The following is an 18,430-nucleotide window of genomic DNA, read 5'->3' on the forward strand; positions in this document are numbered from 1 at the left end:
TACCTAAAGAAGAGTAAAATTCCAAAAGCATGCATGGTCAACTACGTTCATGTTGATTTGTAATCACTAGCTTCGTACTGGGTTTCCTACAAACTTTCAATAGCTTTTATTGCACAAACACAGATCACAAATTCATTTGTAGTTTGGCAAGTGTCTGATACTCTCTTATGCTAATGATTCTGAATGTAAAACCTTAACAGTTTTTAAAACTTCCCTCTTCTAAAAGCTTTTTGTGAAACAAGACAAAAACTACATAGAGGTAGATTACACATGAACACTATTATTCTATCTTACCTATAATTAAAAAAAAACAAAAACTTAATAATACACTAATTCACATTATCAAGCTTCCATCTGTTGCCATGTGGTTTCAGTGATTATAAAACAACAGATATACAAAACACATTATTCCAGTTATATAAGACTAAAACTGTACATTTCTTTTATTATATTCATCCAATAGTAATTTCAGAAAACTGAAATTTTGTAGAACTGTATAGTTTTCAAAAGCATATATAAACCTTTGTTTATAACACTAAATTTAAACGAAAAGTATTTCATACATTGTTATTGTACTAAAGAAACACATGTGATCTAAACAAATAGATTATAAATTCTTTAAGAAAATTAACATCTCAAAACCACATATAACAAGTATATGTATAGATGTCTCTAAACCCTGCTTACAAAATTTTCCAAAAATATAAATTCTTGGAATCATTTATTTAGAAGCAAAAACCTGTATTACTGTTTTAATTTTAAAACAATGTTTATGACACTTAGTGTATGTGTGTGTGAAATGAACTGTTACATTGTCATATTAACTGTAATTCTATGCCACTTTCTACCATACAAAAAGACATAGGAGGTCTCAGAAATCTCCAGTAAACATCTGAAGATGTCTCCCCTCTCATTTGCACATCTTTAACAGTACCAAGAAAAGTGAAACTTAATCACAAAACAAGAAAAGTTCTTTTCAGAAATCTTACTTTACAACTCAAAACATTACTACACACAATTTTTAAACTTCCTACATGACAGCTCTTAAGAGCTCTACTGTTTTGTTTTGTTTTAACCCTTTTAGATTTAGTTCTAAGGCAACATTTATGGTTATATCTCTAACAGCACTAGTATGCTTCTAGATAAATGACTCTGGTATGCTAAGATTCCAGTTGCATTCCAGTCAATTCTAATACATTTTCTGTGGAACTAGGATATATGAGCTCTTTTTAAAGTTTTAAACAAGCACTTATTATATAGTACCACAATGTATATTTAGTTTTAATATAGCTAAAATAATCCACTGTTTCTCAGTATTATAAAATATGTTTGAAACTATCCCTATACTAAATGTTAAGTTTAGTATTGCATAATCTTGTACAATGTGCTTAAGACAGCACTAGCACCTGATCTGTGACCTTGGACACAAAGTGTGTCATTTCAGCTTCAGTGACAAAAACAACCCTGTATGGACACATCACTGACAGGCTACAGGAGAAGCATCAACTTCAGCTCTGTAGGTACAGTGGAGGTGCATAGGAAAACCCCTGAAAGATCATGTCTGCATCCTGAACACTAGCACTCATTCCTTGACTTTTCCCCACAGAGGCTAAAACATAGGAGAAATTTTCATTAGAAAATGTTTGTCTACTGAATAAAAATGTTTCTTAAAAACAGTATGTTACACAGTCCTGTCTTATACATGCTTACTGGTAACTCAAACACAACTTAGATGTGACAGACTATTTAAAAACTCCTTTAGTAGATATCCATTGTTCAAAGGTAAACAAAAATTATACACGACAATTACTAAATATATTGTAAACAACATTTTCAATTACCTAATTAAATCAACACACTTACCCGGTACAGGCTCTTTGATAAACTCAGGATCAATATTTTTCAAGTCTAATTCTCCAATCTAAGATTAATTAAAAAAACAAACATTTTTTAAGAGATTACTAAGTCAAGACTATATAATAAGAAACATAATAATTACATTAAAATAAAGTCAAACAAGTAAACAAAATCATGAGGAGGAACTGCATTATAAACAGCAAATCTCAACCTCTGATTAATAGCATCATAACCGTAAATTTTTAAGCTGTAAACAGATTAAAATTAAACAAAATATGCTGCGTATTCAAGTTATTCTTAAAAGTACTGTTTGTACACTCTGTCATATTATACAGAGATGCCAACTATTTCAAATGACTGAGTGTAATGATTGTAGACAGAGCCCTTTCACAGTTTTAGTTTTAGATTTGCCAGAAACAAGACAATCTGGTGAACGAGGCCTCTTTTTTTTTCCATCTTGTGAACGGTCGCATTGGTGTTTCTATGCCCCTTAGAAAATGAGAAATACCCATCTAAGCTAGTGCTGATTGGTTGACAAGCACTGATGACATAACTGTGGATTCCCCCACGTACCCAGTATGGAGAAGCACCACACTCAAAATATTGGTAGACGTCGGAGATACAAATATTTTATTATTTCAAACACAAGCATGATTATCGCAAGTAGCCATTTGGACTGTCTTTTATTTATTATCAAAATTTATTTGTATCTCACTAGAAATTTTCTTTTCACCCCTTTCAAGCCCTGGGGGAATAATTTATCACTTTATTGTATAGGCCTATATAATATATAATAATTTGGGAGTTGCAACAAGTCATAATATTTGTCTGTATGAGCGTATAGTCGTGATGTATACACCAAAACCGTAATGATTATGCTCAAATTGCAATGTATGTATTATATTGTATATAAACAGATGTTAACTAAATAAAGAAATGCTGTACCTACTACAAACATTAGTAAATTGAACAATTAAAATGATAAAACATATCTGAAGATCAATTCACTCTAATGTAGTTCAAAAATATAAAAATATTTTCTTACAGAGCATTTCATTACAAGCATTTAGCTTCTAAGTAACATTTCTTGTTGAAATATGTTACATTTTAAAAGATACTTTTATAACATCTAGAAACATAATTAAGATTTTGAAAGGCATTAAAAGTAAGTTACAGAGACAAATATATAGGCTGGAAAGTTTTGCAAACAATTACTGAAATGAAACAGTTTTTAAACTTCAAACAATATTAATTTATATTACAAAAATCAATTACCATTTCAGAGTTTATCAAGTACAAAAAACACCTAAATCTTAAGCATTTTCAAAAAGTGGTTTTTTCAACACAAGATCAAAACATTTGATTGGCTTTAGCTTGCATTACAAACAAACTTTATTCAAGATAATAGTTTCAAACTAAATCTTCTGAGAATACTCTGGAATAAAACAGAGTATATTAAGATAAATGAAACAATGACAAAGCATCATACACACTACTTCAGACACTTTGTTTTCATACAAACAAAAATGGGGTTTTATCATCAAACATCTATGTTAAACAAACCTAGTTACAAATGTAATATATAGAAAAAAACCACAAGAACTAAACTTCAGCAAAAACTGTTAAACATTCCAAGAGACAAAAAAACACCATGATAAAATATCTACATCAAACATTACACACATTTGATAAAGGGAAGAAATGCTGAAAAAGATTTGAACAAACATGATGATGAAACTGGAAACTTTCAGTCCAAATACCTTACAAAACAGACAATGTTACACTTAAAAACTGTTGCTGAGGATTTGACAATTATGATCAAGTTCTTCTGGACCTTCCACTGTTGTTATACCATTAACAACCAATGAAAATATTAAACAAATGGCTAAAGCTTTTTTAAAAAGGTACACATCCAAACTTGCTAACATTTAACAAGAGAACCTTTATGTAATAAATGGAAGTTGAAAATGCATGCCATTTAAAAAAAATGCTGATTTTCACTACCATAACAGACAATGCCTAGCATACGAGGCACTTCACATAATAACTCATTACTGTAAAAAAATAACAGCTTTACAAACATGCAAATGATGATTAACCTTTGTACTTACTACATTTGGATTATAAGGTGGAGGAATCTGTCGTGCCTCTAGTTCGACCCAATTAACAGTTTTGAAAAACTCGTGACTTTTAACATCTTCTACGTCATTCTTTGACCCTAGTCTTCTGTCTTTGTTCTTCTGTAGTAACTTATTTGGTAAAGATATCACACAAAGATATTACAATACAGTGAACACTTGAGTTTACACTAACAGAATATCCAACAATCATACAATAAAGTTATGCTATCAGGCTGTCTGGATACATGTGGGAAAATACATATTTATACAACCCAATCTGTACAAAATTAAACTTGAAAGAGAACAAGCCATTGCTACATTTGTTACAAGAAGTATGTCATGTTAAGTCTTAAGAAAAAGTCTGATTTCTTCTTAACTCTGTTGTTATGGGCTAGGTAGATTACACCAACCTCATGACCACAAGGTAAACATCAGTTTTCATATACTACCTTCTAACATGTTTCATGTATCTTCATGCAAAACTTAAGCTTTTAGTAAACATTGCAAACCTTTTGTTGACAAGAAAATCTGAATTTTTAATAGTGTTTTCACTAAATATTTCTCAATAAATATATGAAGTGAAAATGTTGACTGCTCCAAGTGCAAAGTGATTTTCATGTTAAAATTAAAAAAAATACTTTTCTCTATCTGAAAATTTTCAAATTCCATTTGCATAATCCCTAAAACCTCCTAAAAACATCTGAGAAGTTTATTTTCTCTACCCTAACCCTATACTGGATCAGTCAAATTGACTGACCTCATAATCATCATTAATAAAAAAAAAAAACAGGAAATAACTAAAAATTACTAACTTCTTTATAGAAAGACTACAATTTGTAACAGAGAGCCACAACTACTTATAAATAATAAAGCTAATAACAGTATAAAATCTGTTTACATTCAACTTCATTGTTTTATTATTGTCCTTTGAACTTTGACTATATAACTGATAATCCTACCACACAAGTTGCAAATCTTGGCAAATGTGCAGCTCCTGGTAAACATACTAAATTATGTAATGCATGAGCTGCTTGCAAGTATACCCCGTGAAGAATTTTTATTACCAGCATTATTTTGTATTACCTTGCATCATCTAACCTTACCTAACAAGTTTCTAATTCTTACATTTTAGTTACTCTTATAACAATAAATAAACATTACACAGAACATATAAAAACATTTAACACTTACCTCAGTCTTGTTCTTTTTTGTTTTTGACTGTTTCCAAAATTTAAATCTGATATTTTTGTACTTATAATACTTCTATATTAGTTTGTTTTAAATTAAATAATGCACCTACATACAGAAAATAATAAAATATACAAAGCAAGAAATATCCTATAACTACCACAATATTTCTCAATTTTGTAATAAGAGCTTTTCAAAATCCAGCTACACTTGTCGATGTGATTCCCATGAGAAAAACATGTTGAACTAAATGAGAAATAGATGATTCTCTTTACAGAAAACATTATAAAATGCATCAGCTGATAAATCAAAACTTTGGCTTACTATTGTTTATAAATGATATAAAATGTTAGACACAGCTATTGACAGTTTGCAAAAAAGATATGATAGGTACATGTGACAAATGGGTCTGGTTTTTTTAGCTTATGTCTTCATAAACATAAGATTGAAAGCTATAAAAATTATGATTTGCCTGGGTAATATCTATGTTATAATGAATAATTTGCGATAAAGTTGTACATCTGAAAAGAATGGTAAATATATTAGAGAAGGAAGATCTGGAGGGAAAATATCAATTCTCATACTAGAGGAGACTGAAGATTTTTAAAAATGTTTCCTTATAAAATTAAGAGCTTGAAACTTGTATAATATTCGATTTATTAACTACATTGTGGTGTTGAATTTATTCATATACAATGATAATAAAATTAAGTGTTAAGTGTAACTCTAAACATTTATAACATGCATACTAAGAGCTGCCTATAGTAAGAGGGTTAATCAATTGATAAATAAACTATAACAATTTAAATAGATGAAATATTTCACAAGATATTTTGCTAAAGACAGAATAATCATGTTCCAAAAAATTCAATTCATGTATATAAAAAATATTTCCTTCATATAACTGTGTTTGACTGTTTCATTAACCCTATCAACACAGGTACCTTTTACTGCTCACGATAAGGTTTTAGTATCCTACATTCAAAATTTTAATAAATTGTTTTCTATTAATGTTATACCAATTAGTATAACATACCATCTTAATTAATAGTCCATATTTTAGCATACAAGTTTTAAAGATCCTTCCTATAAGACAGTACTTTAAAAAATCCTGAATTTCCCCTAGTGTAACATACAACTTATTTTCTCTTGGCATCTGCTATCACCTTTCCAAAAAGTAAGACATTAATCATAATTTACTCGCTATAAAATCGTCATTTCTCAGACAAACCATAATTTTTATAGCCTTCAATTTTGTGTGGTTACAGAGATACTGAATAGAAAATCAAACACTGCCTGCCACACCCACCTGTCACACCCTCTTTCAGAATTTAATAGTTTTCTCTTATATTTAATTATATATTACCAATAACCAATAGAAACCCAAGGTTTTCATCTATCAAATGATGTATAACATTGTGTTCTGAACAGAAGATAATCAATTCCACTCAAAGTACAAGCTTCATTCCCTTAAGAAAGATAATGACTAATTTGAATGAATTTGTAATGGCTCTTGTCACATAAGCTAGAAAGCCAGAAAAATTCTGAGATTATTGGAAATTGTTTACTTTTTACATGTTATTAGTCTGTGTTCTTTGGTGCATTATTTAATTAAATAAAAATAAATTAACATTAGTATAACAAATGCAGGGTTAAGTGTCATCAACAACTGAGAACAAAATTGGGTAAGTATTTTCTTGTTTTCATGTTTATTCTTATATTTTTATTATAAATAAAAGTTAAAAATAAGGGTACTTTTAGGTTATTTAAGATTAGATGAGGTAAAATAAATACTATAATAATTTTTCATGAGGTATGCTCATAGCAGCTCCTAGGAATGTAATTCAATAGCATAACACAAGCTGCACATTTCTCACTTGATTTACAAGTTATGATAGCACTAACAGTAGTTAGACATTGTTCAAAAGGTAACAAAACAATAAAAGTTAATTACAAATAGATGTATGTTGTTATGAGCTTAAAAATACTTAGGATACACAAATGTAATTTCATGTTTAAATTTGAAGTCATTCCAGAAAACAAATATGTATTCTAAATTTATTTTTAGGGGTTATAAGGTCAGTCAAATTAATAGAGTTGAGAAAATAACAGGTAAAATTATAAAATTTTACTGAAAACAAATGTTTGAAATGTATTTAACAGGTTTTAGGAATTACTCAAAGAAAATTTGAGTTTCTTGAAATGAAGAAAAGTATTTTTAATCTTAACATTAAAATCACTTTGCACATGGGCTATTCTGAACAAATACTTAATACATTCATGGACAAATCTTTCATTTTAATTTATTAAAAATACTTCACTAAAAATATGACTTCTTGTATGTTAAAGATTTATAATGTTAACAGAAAGACCTTCAAATTTTGTGAGGATAATGCACACAGTCTTAAAAGATAGAAGTATTAAATCCAAAAAGATATTATATGAGTACAAGTAAGTCATGTTATTGATCAAATTAACTGACCCCACATTAAGAAAGTCAAATGAAACAGAATGCAAAATACAGCAATTTTACTAACAGTTATAACTGGACAGTTACATGTTTTATACTGAAAAAAAATTAAAAACATGACATGAAAATATTCTGAAAAAGTAGAAAATGTGTTAATTTTGCTGACGACCGAATAAAATGACTCAAGTGGATCATCATGTTTGCATAATATCAGTTTCTTTCACATACTTTTATCCTGTATGCCATATTATAAAATTACATTTTGTAATCACATTCATACTGTATTGTATTTACTTATATTTATGGCAAAATTACTATGACTGTATCATGTATAGAATTATCAATTATTAAACAGAGAGGCAACCAGTCAGCCACACCCTACTGCCCCCAATATCCACCCTAAGAAATTGACTGTTGCTTTTATAATGTACCCACAGTTTAAAGTGCACAGAATGTTTTGTGGCATCATACAGATTAAACTTTGTTTGCCATATCCAGAATCCAGAGCCTTACCACATGGCTAACCCTCCTGCACCCACCCTATGTTGAAGATAATTTTAAGAAGTTTGGATTTTCATTAACTTTCTGTGACACCCACTTTGATATTAGTGAGCAATGAAGTTATCTAAAGAAAGTAATGAGATAGTAAAATCAGAGCAGACTAACTTACTGCTTCAAGAATACTTCTGGCTTCAACAGATATGTTGGTCCTTAATTTCAATGGTTTGTGCAGAATGTTATCGTACATTTCTGCAGTATCTCGGCTGTAGAAGGGAGGCTAGGAATAAGAGCAAACAGAATCATACTTGATAACAGTATAAGTATACCTACCAATCAACAGAACTTATCCACCAATGATTATCTCATTACTTCAAGTATACATAATTATACCATAAAACTTTACGAGGAACATCTTTACAATATGCCTTTTTAATGCAAACATTCTAAAGACAAAAAAGAATTCTCTCATGGAAAATTTTGATGGTATTAAACATTTAAAATTCATCCCATTTTGATAAAGTTTTCAACTCTTTTGACAATCAACTGAATCTGATACAAACCTAATCACCTTTACAACTAAAATGCACTGACAGTCCCTTATATTTTACAATAAAAAAATGTTAGGGTATTTTGAACAATTAAAAACAGTGTACAAAACTTCCATACAAAGAAATAATCAGATGCACCTTGAAACAAGTTCAGTTGTAAAGTGTGTGTGCGTGTGTATCAAACCATTAATTTTCTTTTTTATATAAACTTTTCTTTATTCATGGCTTATTAGTGAAGTTAATTTTACAGTTTTGTTTCAGATAACCCTAATTCAGTATCACAACAAACCAATCACTAATGTACTGCTTACCAGCCCATACATCATTTCATACAGCACAGCTCCTAAACACCACCAATCCACAGACTTATCATACGCTTCCTTCCTTAAAACTTCTGGGGCTAGATACTACACAGTTTTAAAAACAGATATACATTTACAAAACAGAACTGGTATAGACAAAAAGGAACAAATTAACAATGAATTATTGAACAAAAATAACTAACCTCATTTTGTCTATGACTGGATATTTTAACATATGCTCAATCAACTTGCTGACTTGTAAATGGTTGGAATAATTAATTGATAAATACTTAATTTTTGTTATTAATTATATATAGAGATCAGACCAAATTACAATAAAGCTAACTTTTCACTATAACATTTTAACATACCCTTAGACAACTTCATTTGTCAAAAATTAATACAATTAAATAATGAATACTTACTTTTTGTTATTAGTTACACAGAGAGTTTAGAACCAAGTAACAATGCAAATTTCCTAATATACATTAGTACTAACTAATAAATACAAGTATATGATGCATATATGCTATGTTTCAAGGTTCAATTGTTTTTGCCTCTATACAGAGAATAAAAAGGCTTTGGGTAGCACAACATGACACATGATAGCAAAGATAACAGTCTACATCACACTACTTATTCACCCCTGTAGGTATCTGGCAAGAAGTGTGTTAAATAAAGTTTTAGTTGTCCTTTGAATATTGAATGATTTTCCAAAGGCCAGTTCCTCTGTAAAAGAGATCACAAGGCTGGCTGGTTTACACCATAGAAATATTAGTTATAACTTTACTTATGGGAAGAACTTAGTGATGAAAAAAATGTTGTCATGTGCCTATACCATGCTTACCTTCAGCAACAGTAAATCACTACTCACTAACATCCAACATTCTTGCATACCTGGTAGTCACACTTGATAAACATTACTGCATATGTATATTGTATATATGCTGTATCAGTAAGCATACACTTCACTCTAACATATGTACAATATACCCCCCCCCCATTAAAGATCATCAAACTGACTAAAAGACTATTTATATCAGTTTTCTTATTTAGTCAAACAAATATTATCATTAGGGTTACCTTGACATTTAACTATTCTACTACAAAAACAATGCATGATTTAATTACTATCCTTCAAAGAATATTTGACAGTACTAAATACCATAACAATAAGACTTGCTGAACCCTTTCATAAGTCTTATCCAATGATTTTACTGTCATTGTTATGTATAAATGTGATGAAAGCTGTAAGTAGAAAGCTTGTCTATGCACAGACACAAAGACTACAGATATTGTTAACAGTTTTACGCAGCAGACCTATATAATGTAAGCAATTCTAGCCTTTACTCAAATATAAGTGATTTCTTTTAAAAGCATCTCCTAAAAACAAGCAACTTCATGATGTGTTGCCACAGAAAAATTAAATGGAACCAAACATACAAGTGAAATTCAGATGACCTATGACACTACACATGTATATTATAACATCATAGTTGATCTACATCTCAAACTGATTCCCATTAGCTATGTCACCACATAACATTCTGAGTGCAGCATAACATTTTGTATCTGTGCCTAGCTCATATAACTTGTTATCACACAACATGCACAATGCAGTATCGTAGTAGCATCTGTAGTTCACATATCAACTTGATTCACACGTTTTGAGTGCAGTACATGGCAGTTTCTACCATGCGTTTCACTATCTTAACATGGTTTACATGAGCTTTCCCATGATGCAACATGCAGAGTATGACATACAGTAGTTTCCACACTTTTTATCTTGACTGATTCATGTGAACAATACTACACAACACACACTGAGTGCAGCAGTATAAAACTTTCACAGCTGAATGTTTTTAAAGTTTATTACAATATATTTAAGTGAAAGTAGGAATGAATTCATAAAAGGAAAGCATATTCAGTAATACACTGACTGAAAGATTTAGAATGTATGTCAAAAAAAAGTAAAAACATTTATAACCAATCAAATATTTCCATTTTTAAAACTATACCTCAGGTGTTCCACAGAATGTTGAAGTTGTATCCTTTCCACATAGGCCTTCTTTACAGAGACCAAAATCTGTTAGCACAACATGACCCTATTAAAGGAAGAATATCAAGTTGAGAAACTGTTAGTTGTTCAACTGGTCTACATTTTCATTCTTCTAACAGTAGTAACTAAAAAAAAAAAAACACCCACCCCCAGCACTAACAACTGTCAATATATTAAAGTTTCAAATTTATCACTATTACGGATACTGGTAGTATAATTTAACCACAAACTAATCACAATTGCAACTGAAGCTATATTTTATAGAAATGTTTTTTCTAATAGAATATTCACATAAAAACCTTAATTTAGAAAAAACAAATTAAGCAACACAATTGAGATAAAATCTGTAGTAAAAACAGTACAATACACACTTACTTGAGAATCCAATAAAATGTTCTCTGGTTTTAGATCCCTGAAATACAAGTTAACTTAATGATATAATTGTTATTGAATTGTTTTTAATTCTAAAAATACATACACAACTGTTGTAATGAACATATTAAAAAAATGTTGCTTTAAGATAAGCTTTTTTTTTAAGGCAAAAAAGGAATTCATTTATAGTCACAGAATATTTGATATTAGGTTCTATTAGCTCTGAATATGAACAGAAAAGTTTGATATTCTGCAGTGTACATTTCTAACATTTTTCTTACAACTGAATCCCTGAATAGTTATTACTTAGTATTTTAGCATATTTAAAATTTAAGTGAATCTTTTGATAAAACTATTATTACCTTAACATCATGAGAGAATAGGTATCCATTATGACTTTAAAAAAATATCCTGTATAATCATTAAAACAAACTGCACAATTAAAAGGAAGACACCTAAAAATGCAAGCAATTGTGGAATATGGTCCCTTCTTTCTTTATCAATACATGATTGAAACTGGAGTACATTCCATTTCAAGCTATTAATAAACAGTTGCACTTCCCACTAACATTTCAGTAATCAAGCAAGATACTAAATCCTCACTTAATCCTCTCAAACTTGATATCTGGATTTTAACAAATGTAAAATGACATCAAATTTTGTTAAACTACCTGTGATGTATCACCTAAAATTACCTCCAAAATAAAGTGTAGCAGAAATGTTGAGTAATTTTCTTCTTAGTTTATTTTGGTGTAAGTTTTATTAGCATTTGTTCAGATGAAATAAAAAACAAAACAAAATTGTTATAACTTTCTTGGTCGTTGTTGTAGTTATTACCAAGATGATGGTAATTCTAATATTTCTCACTTGTGTAGATACAACTTGTCAGTTAATGAAACTAAACCACATGTCATGATCTCTCCATTTCTTTAAGAGCTATTCACAGCCCAAATGATCTTAAAATTGAATGTTTGAAGTTGGTAGCATCAAGAACTATAAAATTCAAGTATCTGTATGTTTTGTTTTTGTTTTTTTTAACAACTTGCAAATTTCTGAAACCAAGAAAATTGTAAATATGTCATCTCAAGCTGAAGATTATTTTTATTTTTGCAATCTACCTTCATTCTTCATTCACATCAGACTGTAAAGTTCAAACTTTTCTATGTTTTTCTATTATTTGTAAGCCATGGAAAGGTACTAAATTAATTGAACAAGTTTTCTTTTACATTTGTTTATTTTATAGAAGTAATTACCTTGATAGTTAGTCCTCTGTTTACAAGAACTCAAGTTTATAACTGTATTTCACTCTTGGGAAATGTTTTGTTTGTTTAGTTTCATGCAAGGTTAATTAAGAGCTATATGTACTAACCATCCCTAATTTAGAAGTAATAGACTAGAAAAAGAGTTAATAGTTAACACCATCCATCACCAACTCTTGCAGTAATCTTTAAAACTGCAAAGTAAGATTGACTATTGCTCAGTGAAGGTACTTGAACCCCAAACCCACTAACTGCAAGTAGAGCATCCTAACTACACCATGTCATGCTTGGCCTGAGCAAGGGTAAAGATGTGGCATCTTAATTTTGAACGCACGTACGTACATCAGCAAAACTATGACACACCTGAGCATTACGTACAAAATATAGCAAAATAAATACTATGTAGTTTTATAGCTTGAGATCTTTTTTTTTTTTTTATTGTGCTATTTCTGTCAATAAAATGGCATAACATACAACGTCACAAGGCCTAACATGAGAAAACTGGATTTCAGAACAGTTGTTACGTGGTTCACGTATAATAGCATAGTATATAGCTATGTTATTTAGTGGCTTCATACACTAATAAAAAGTCAAATTTATTTCAGCTGTAAAGTAAGTTTTTTGATACCAAAGTTTCACAGCTAATGGATGCTTACCTGTAAACAATTCCATTTGAATGTAAACAACCTAAGGCACTTGCTATTTCTGCTGCATAAAAACGAGCTCTTGGTTCAGGGAAGTATCGTTCTCTTTGAAGATGGAAAAAAACCTGAGTAGATATAAAAAAAGTTTTTTTACAGAATTTATTAAACTATAAAGATATTTCAAAATTCTACTGGGTTTCAAAACTGAGTATTAAACAACTCACTGATGTGTTTTAAAAAAAATTTTTTAATTACATCTAAGATGGTTCTTTTGTCATTGTTACTCTCCAATTTTAAAAACCAAAATGCTTTAGAAAAGCTAATATCAATACAATAGACCTTTTCACTCTCTTTAGACACAGTTAAAGCCATTTTTTTTAAGAAATGATTGTTGAATACGAGACTTTACTGAATTTCCCTTTCATGTATAAAAACATTTATACTTTTACAGACATATGAAAATGCTAAAACAAAAGTTTCAAAAGTGTTCACAGTAACTAAAATTATTTATAAAAATAAATCCATTAAGAAGTGTAATTTCAGTCATAATTATTCATAATGCTGACAACCCTATAGGTAATGCTTTTATTAACCAATATTTAAGTTACTGTACAATAGTTAATCACCAGAGAAACAAACAGCAATGGTTATTAGTGAATTCATGGTTCATATGTTTTGAATCATGCAATTAAAAATAACTGGTGTCATTAAATTCCCTAATGACAGTGAACAACAGTCACTGAAACAATGGTTAAAAAACAAAGTACTTGTCTATAGGGTTGACGTTAATATGAATAATTGTGACAGATGAGAATTCACCTTATTAATTTGTTAATTTAGAAACAAAAAAAGCATAATATATTAAGCTACCAAATAATACAAATAATTAATTTTCTCTAATACTGTTTTTATCTAGCTGTAGGTTACTACAATAAAAGTCAACTATTACAACAATGTAAATTTTCCATTAAATATCAACAGTAAACAACAGTTTATTTTCTCAATTACTAGCAATTTTAAAACACCTATTTACAGAACTGTATTAATTCTTGACGATGAGAAACCCACTTGAAATAAAGATGTATATCAGAACGTATTGTATGGGTATTAACACATTTTACTGATGAGCAATATGTATGTTTCTGTTAATGTATGTTTCTGGTTAACAACTCTTTATTTAAAGATACAAAACTATATTACACAGTATCATTATAAATAAATACTTAACATTTTATCTTGTCTGTAGTTGAGAAAACTATATTGTGTTCATTGATTTTGCATAACCACATAAAACTCCAAGATACTAAGAAGGGAAACAAATATAAACAAATGCCAAATTAAAGAAGCCCTACTTATACAACAAATGAAACCAAAACTGAACCACTATAAATGAACATCTTTATACCTATACTGATTAATAACCTAACATCCCCTACAATCCCGTACCCATTTGCATTCTTGTCCTTAAGACATGCCCAGCAATGGTCAGTTACAAACTCTCTCTTTGTTAACCTGAAGATGACCTAGGAAGCTCAACGTGTTCTCTGCTTATCAATAAAAGTGTCAATACCCATACCAGACGTTCTGAGATACAAAACCACATTAAATGATATCATTATAAATAAATACTTAACATATTAACTTGTCTGCAGTTACGAAAACTGTCAAAAACACTAATGAAGACAAGTTGCATAATCAAAGTGTCAGAGAAAGCTCTTTTCTTGTCAGCTATGACAACACAACACTGCCCGATAAAGTACATGGTATTACCAGACACAATTTCATTTTTGCAATAAAATATGTTCCCAGTGTAATGGTCTGTTTCATTCAAGTTAGAACAAAGGTAATTTTGAAGATAATGATTACCTTTAAGAGTGATAACTTTGGCTGATTTCAAAACTTACTGTCTAGCTACTATAAATGCTATTAAAACCTATCCAAGTTATTGCATATTTCTACCATTCTCTTAAACCTTGTTTACTGATACAATTCATGACTAAAAACTATTGAGTTTGGTCTCATTTTTTATACAAATTTTAAAGTATGTAATACACAAAACTCCAGATGAGTTTGAAAAACAGAAACCATAACAACTGTATGATTCTTTTATCTAAAATATGATTCATATATTTTTAATTTAACAAAATCCAACACAAATTTCATGTTTATTGTGAAAAAAGTTGAGACAAAGTTCAGCTAAGCTATTTTGTACTTTACTGTGTCAAGTTTCCCTTCTCCAACAAGGCTGCTGTGTTTTGTTTGTGGTAAACCTTAACAACTTAAGTAATTGATTCAATGGAAAAAGAAAATCATAAAAGCAATTTTTTTTTATTAAAAAAATATGCATACATAAAAAATAGGTTTTAAATCATATTACACACATTAAATGAAATTTTGTGATTAGTGTATTTTTATGTAATTTTAGTATAATAACGTTATCTTTACTGTACACCAGTGAAACCTTTCTAGTGTTTTTCATATTTCAACAAATAAAACAAAGATGTAAATTCACACAGATGTTACATATGGAAATATTTTTATTGCAGAAGTTAAGTAGCAGATAGTTCATCTGAAATATTAAACTGTTTCTTTAAGTAGTTTTTGCAATGCAATAAAACCCACCACATGAAGCTAAACACTTGCCATCACCATCATAAAAAACACTACTTTTTAATCAAAGAAAATTAAATAAGTACATCTGTCATACTTGAAAACTTTAGGTTTCACATAAGCCTAATTTCAGTGGAAAGCATAACCCACAGGTTATACTACATTTCCTACACACATGAACTGGCATTAAAAGGAAAAAGTCAAAATCCAAATGTTCAGTATTTTGCATATAGCATTCAGCTGTCTTAGTTATTAGTAAGCACATTTCTCAATCTTCTCAAAAACAAACTTCTTATTGAAATTAGAATCGATTTTTTCTCATGAAGTCCAACTTTTGATGGAGGTACCAAACAATTTTGTCATTTCAGTTCTAGGTTTATAGCAACAAGTAAAAGCTCACCTCGCCACCATTAATGTAATCCAAGACAAAATAGAGTTTGTCTGTTGTTTGGAAGGAGTAGTGAAGTCCTACAAGGAAGGGGTGTGCCACATTTTTTAACAAGACATTTCTTTCACTCATAATATGATTTTTTTCATTTTTCTTTAAAATGATGTTTTTCTGTAAAACCTGCAAAATTATTCACATTTGATAAGCAAAAAAAGAGCTATAATAAGTAATTGTACTATTTTTGTAACCTATGCACTAAAATAAACATATTTGGAAGTAAATTACGTGTCATAATAAGTTTTTTTAAAAAACCTCACACAAATATACAAGTTGAAATTAATATAATAACTCTTACCTTATATACTCTAGCTTGTAGATATCAGTAATTTGAGAATCTAATTTGTAAGAAACTATATAATTTATTATTTGGACATCAAAGACATCTAATATGAACCAATGCTGCATTCATCATACCATGTGACACACAAAATTTTATATTTAGAATTTATCAATATTTTCTTTTAAATTAAGAAACTGACTAATGTATAATACTAAATTTGAATTATAACCTACAATTGAATCCCCAACTTACTGACATACATTCATAAATTACTAGTTCAATGAAATTTTGAATGTCAGTCTAGAAATGCAATGGCATGGCTTTTGACCCATGAACACTGGAAGACCCATTTTGGTAGGGTTAGTAGAACACATGAATATTTACAAGACTTTTCATAAAAAAAATAGAAAAGATGAAAGAAAGCACAAATGTTTCAATGGATAAACAGGCTGTTAGCTAACATAAGAGTTAAATAACAGATATAGTATCAATCCTGTTCAAAGAACATAAAACATTTCTTACTTTTACAGCATAGACATTTCCTTCTGTTTTATGTTTGGCTAGTAAAACTTTTCCAAAACTTCCTTTTCCAATTACCTTCAAAAACTCAAAGTCACTAGGCTTGACACTAGAAAAATATGACACCCAATATTTCAGCAAACAAGTTAAGAATCTGCAGTACCAAAAATCTTTTAATTAATAAAATTTGTGTATACTTTTGATAGAGTAAGGTGTTCTATATCGTAAATATACTTCATTTATAAAATCACAAACTTGGACAATTAGGATTCTGTGAAATATTTCAAGCACATTATTATTTGAACAGAAGTGTCATTAATTACCAACTGCATTTTTCACACTAACTCCCAGTTTTTCAAAAGCAAGTCATACACATATTATGGATTCTTGCCAATCTAACAACACATACTTGTATAGTAACTGTCCTCATGTCAACATACATGAACACAAGAAGCTGAGATGACTGAATTTTGTAGTGTAATGTATTAAGCATAATACCATTTACATTAAATCTCATTACCTACTAATCCACTTTTTCAGAAATAACTCTCAATTTAAAATAATAAAACCAACACAAATACATGAACACTTATTTACACAGTGAAACACCTACTTTGCTGTAACTGTACTTATCATATTTGAATATATGCATGCAAGATACATTCAAGTAACTTTAATACATTTTTGTGGAGGTTTTCCTCATCTGATTGAGATGTGTGTAAACCAGGTGTCAAAAGCTCATAAACATATATTAATATTTTTGTTTAGGTAAATGTTAGATGCAGCAAAGAATACCTCACAGAAACCTGTACCTGCATCAGGTATTAAAATATCACATTTCTGTATTCCTGAGAAACTTCACTTTGCTTGAGTTGGGACTGCAGAGTCCATTTGTATTCCTTTAACTATAACCAACAAAAGTGAACAATCCTTGAGGAAATGACACTTTACATGAGGGAATTTAATCTTCCCAATAGTCTTTCCTCAAGTGAAAGTAATTTTATTTCATTATTTCCATCCATCCATATCTGTATTCATTATCAGGAACTGGGAAAGTCCATATAAAAGGGTGACACAGATATTCATGGAAATCATTATGAGTTGAAGATTCTCTCTTTTGAATAATATTACCTGGAATAGTAGATGCCATAGGTAATTCAAGGATTATGAAACACTGCATTTTTAACCCTTTGTCCAAATTACAAGTGTTGGTGAAGCTCTGCTATTCGTCTTTTGAATACCCCCTCTCTTGC

The 18,430-nt window shown here is 29.6% G+C and overlaps 1 protein-coding gene across 5 annotated transcripts in view; it reads right to left on the minus strand.

The window, feature by feature from the left end:
- Positions 1-417: 417 nt before the first annotated feature.
- Positions 418-18,430, minus strand: part of LOC143238226 (serine/threonine-protein kinase Sgk2-like) — a 60,602-nt gene continuing 42,589 nt past the window's right edge. For all 5 annotated transcript variants that reach the window (XM_076478276.1, XM_076478277.1, XM_076478279.1 and 2 more), the window contains exons 7-16: positions 17,181-17,286; positions 16,331-16,498; positions 13,333-13,445; positions 11,421-11,457; positions 11,005-11,091; positions 8,996-9,091; positions 8,306-8,413; positions 3,969-4,106; positions 1,864-1,921; positions 418-1,609 (exon numbers count right to left, since the gene is read on the minus strand). In XM_076478276.1, the coding sequence (XP_076334391.1) occupies positions 1,509-1,609; positions 1,864-1,921; positions 3,969-4,106; positions 8,306-8,413; positions 8,996-9,091; positions 11,005-11,091; positions 11,421-11,457; positions 13,333-13,445; positions 16,331-16,498; positions 17,181-17,286 (1,012 nt within the window). In that variant the 3' untranslated portion in view covers positions 418-1,508. The remainder of the gene's footprint in view (positions 1,610-1,863; positions 1,922-3,968; positions 4,107-8,305; positions 8,414-8,995; positions 9,092-11,004; positions 11,092-11,420; positions 11,458-13,332; positions 13,446-16,330; positions 16,499-17,180; positions 17,287-18,430) is intronic.

This window comes from Tachypleus tridentatus, chromosome 13 (assembly GCF_004210375.1).
Source record: "Tachypleus tridentatus isolate NWPU-2018 chromosome 13, ASM421037v1, whole genome shotgun sequence".
In the NCBI taxonomy this organism is placed as follows: Eukaryota; Metazoa; Arthropoda; class Merostomata; order Xiphosura; family Limulidae; genus Tachypleus; species Tachypleus tridentatus.